This window comes from Loa loa (assembly GCF_000183805.2).
Source record: "Loa loa unplaced genomic scaffold supercont3.751, whole genome shotgun sequence".
Taxonomy (NCBI): Eukaryota; Metazoa; Nematoda; class Chromadorea; order Rhabditida; family Onchocercidae; genus Loa; species Loa loa.
Genome location: NW_018108931.1, coordinates 7,394 through 9,725, shown reverse-complemented (window position 1 = coordinate 9,725; position 2,332 = coordinate 7,394). Strand labels below are relative to the sequence as shown.

The window sequence follows — 2,332 nt, the reverse complement described above, 5'->3', positions numbered from 1 at the left end:
TGTATAAATACTACTCGGGAGAGAAAATTTGAATCTTCTCATTGCTCAACTAAAATAAATGGTGCTATTTTTTTGGAATGTTTATTATTTGAGAAGTGTGATGTAACCATTTGATCTAATGAGTTATTTCAGATTTAAAGGAAATGATTGATGTACTACTGGCATATATTGTATAATCGAATATGGTTAAAGGTCGTGAAATCACAAAATTAGGGTTTATTAAAGGACTTGCTAAATGTTATAGGATGCATAACTTCTCGTACTTTTCGAAACAAAACAAATGATGGTGTGAAAATGCTTCAAAAGCCGAAATTGCATGTAAATGTTTAAAATTAAAATAACACAAAGATACCATAGAAATCCATGCAGAAAAAAAAAGTTATTACGATATAAAGATGCATTGCTCAAATCGTGAATTTACACAGAAAACTGTGTAAAAAAATAAATTATAAGGAAAAAGCCAGGTTTTTTGATTTTTTGAAAGTTTGGCTACAACAATAAGATCAAACAAACTCTCAAAACTGATAACCATGTAGGACAATTGTATGATTACGTGTAGGACAACTGTATGATTACACTCAGTTTTTTCCGGAGCTATACTTCCTAACATTTTATCTTACAGAAATTTTAATCGCAGAACTTCAAATTTAAATGAAAAACTGCCTATTTGACTTTATTTGAATGTATACTTTGCATCTGATTCCTAAGTCACATTTACTTTTCAAAAAAAAAGAAAAATTTTTTCCGAGGGAAATTTTTTCAAAAAGAAAAAAAGCAGTAAATCACGTACTAAGATTAATTAGCATATTTTTGTGTCAGAAATATCTAATAGAAGATACACTACAATATATGATTAACCTTTGTTAAGAAGGGTAACATATTTTTATTTCCTTCTTTGCAGAGTATGCAAAGGATTAAGTTCCTTTTGATTTTCATGTTTAAATAAAAGTTGGAAAAACATCCAATGCAAAGAAAGTTGATGATCTATTGATAAGAAATGGAAGGAGAATGAAACAAAATTCTGAACAAATAGCATTGGAAAGAATATAAACCAATAAAAAATACAACTGATTGAGTGCTTTATAGGCGTGTGTACTCATACGTACTCATTGACTGCTCATACACGTACGTGTATGTGTGCATACGTTCAGTATTTAGAACTTGCCACTTTTTTTGCCATCTTTTACCTATTGTACGTTTGAAAGTGTTATTTTATATTCACTTACACATTATTACAATTAATTTCAGGTAAAGGATCATATGGCATTTCATGTATAACACGAATACTTTCATTATTGTCTAATTGTCGACTTCTGGTCAAAGAGCGCTTGCTGTAAGATATTCCACTAAATTGGTAGAAGCGTTTCAAAGGTCATAGGGTTCCGTTCAAAATTATTCTGGCCTTTGTATATTTCTTAAAAATCCAAATGAAAATTAGGGAGTTGGTGTTACTAAGTTATCGTGAATATTAAGCTGCATTACATTCTATTAGTCATGAAGCAAATATCGGCTCGCTGTATGACACTTCCCTGAGATAATAAAAGCGTTTCGAAGGATTTCCGTTCCCGTTTGGTCTTCTGGTCCTCAGGTACTCTGTAACTTTTGCTTCCTATGTCTTTCAGATGCTTTAATTAACAATATGTTGGTTTTTGTAGTTCGGACATGCATTGTGCAACTAACGAACGCAGTCTGGTCATGCTTTTAATAAATCGAGTGATGTGAATCAAAAAACCTGAAAAAATGGGGATATTCTCATTCAGTTGATATTTCCTGAGATATGTAATGAAGTATTCATTCGAAGGTCTAGGTTAATTATCATTCCGGAAGTCTTCTGGGTTTTTGTGAGATCACTATTGGTTATTTTGTTGGTCGCTTATTTTCGTTTTTGTTTCTAATCTAATTGAATCAATACAATTCTAAAACTAGCGAAGTTTCCATACTGACTTTTTTCTTTCACGAGATTGCCTTATGCTTTTGGAATGCTTGCCACCGTGCTATTTTGACTTAGAGAAAGACATTTTGTTTGTCCAATTTAACCTCATTTAACACTGGAATTAAAAATTGATATTAAAAGTGGTGATTTACTTTAAACTCTACGATGTTATGCTAAGCGATAATTATTTTGTAATGGCTTTCAGCAAGCGTAAGTGAAGCCGTATGATGGGTTCTTCTTCTAACGGCAGTAGTGGTACTTTGAAGAGAAAACAGATAACGAGAGGTCGGAAGCGTGATGATGTGAGTTTTAACTGAGTTGTCTTAGGAAATTCGTCGAAAGTTTTCCAGCAAAGTACTGGCTTTATATATATATATATATTATATATATACATATATA

At 31.6% G+C, this 2,332-nt stretch overlaps 1 protein-coding gene across 1 annotated transcript in view; it reads left to right on the top strand.

The window, feature by feature from the left end:
* LOAG_13713 (hypothetical protein) overlaps nucleotides 1–2,332 on the top strand; it is a gene marked incomplete at its 3' end in the record, with an annotated part of 5,204 nt that overhangs the window by 179 nt on the left and 2,693 nt on the right. Inside the window, exons 2-3 of the mRNA XM_020448720.1 lie at nucleotides 1,249–1,333; nucleotides 2,139–2,235. Coding sequence (XP_020301158.1) covers nucleotides 2,158–2,235 — 78 coding nt within the window. The 5' untranslated portion in view covers nucleotides 1,249–1,333; nucleotides 2,139–2,157. The remainder of the gene's footprint in view (nucleotides 1–1,248; nucleotides 1,334–2,138; nucleotides 2,236–2,332) is intronic.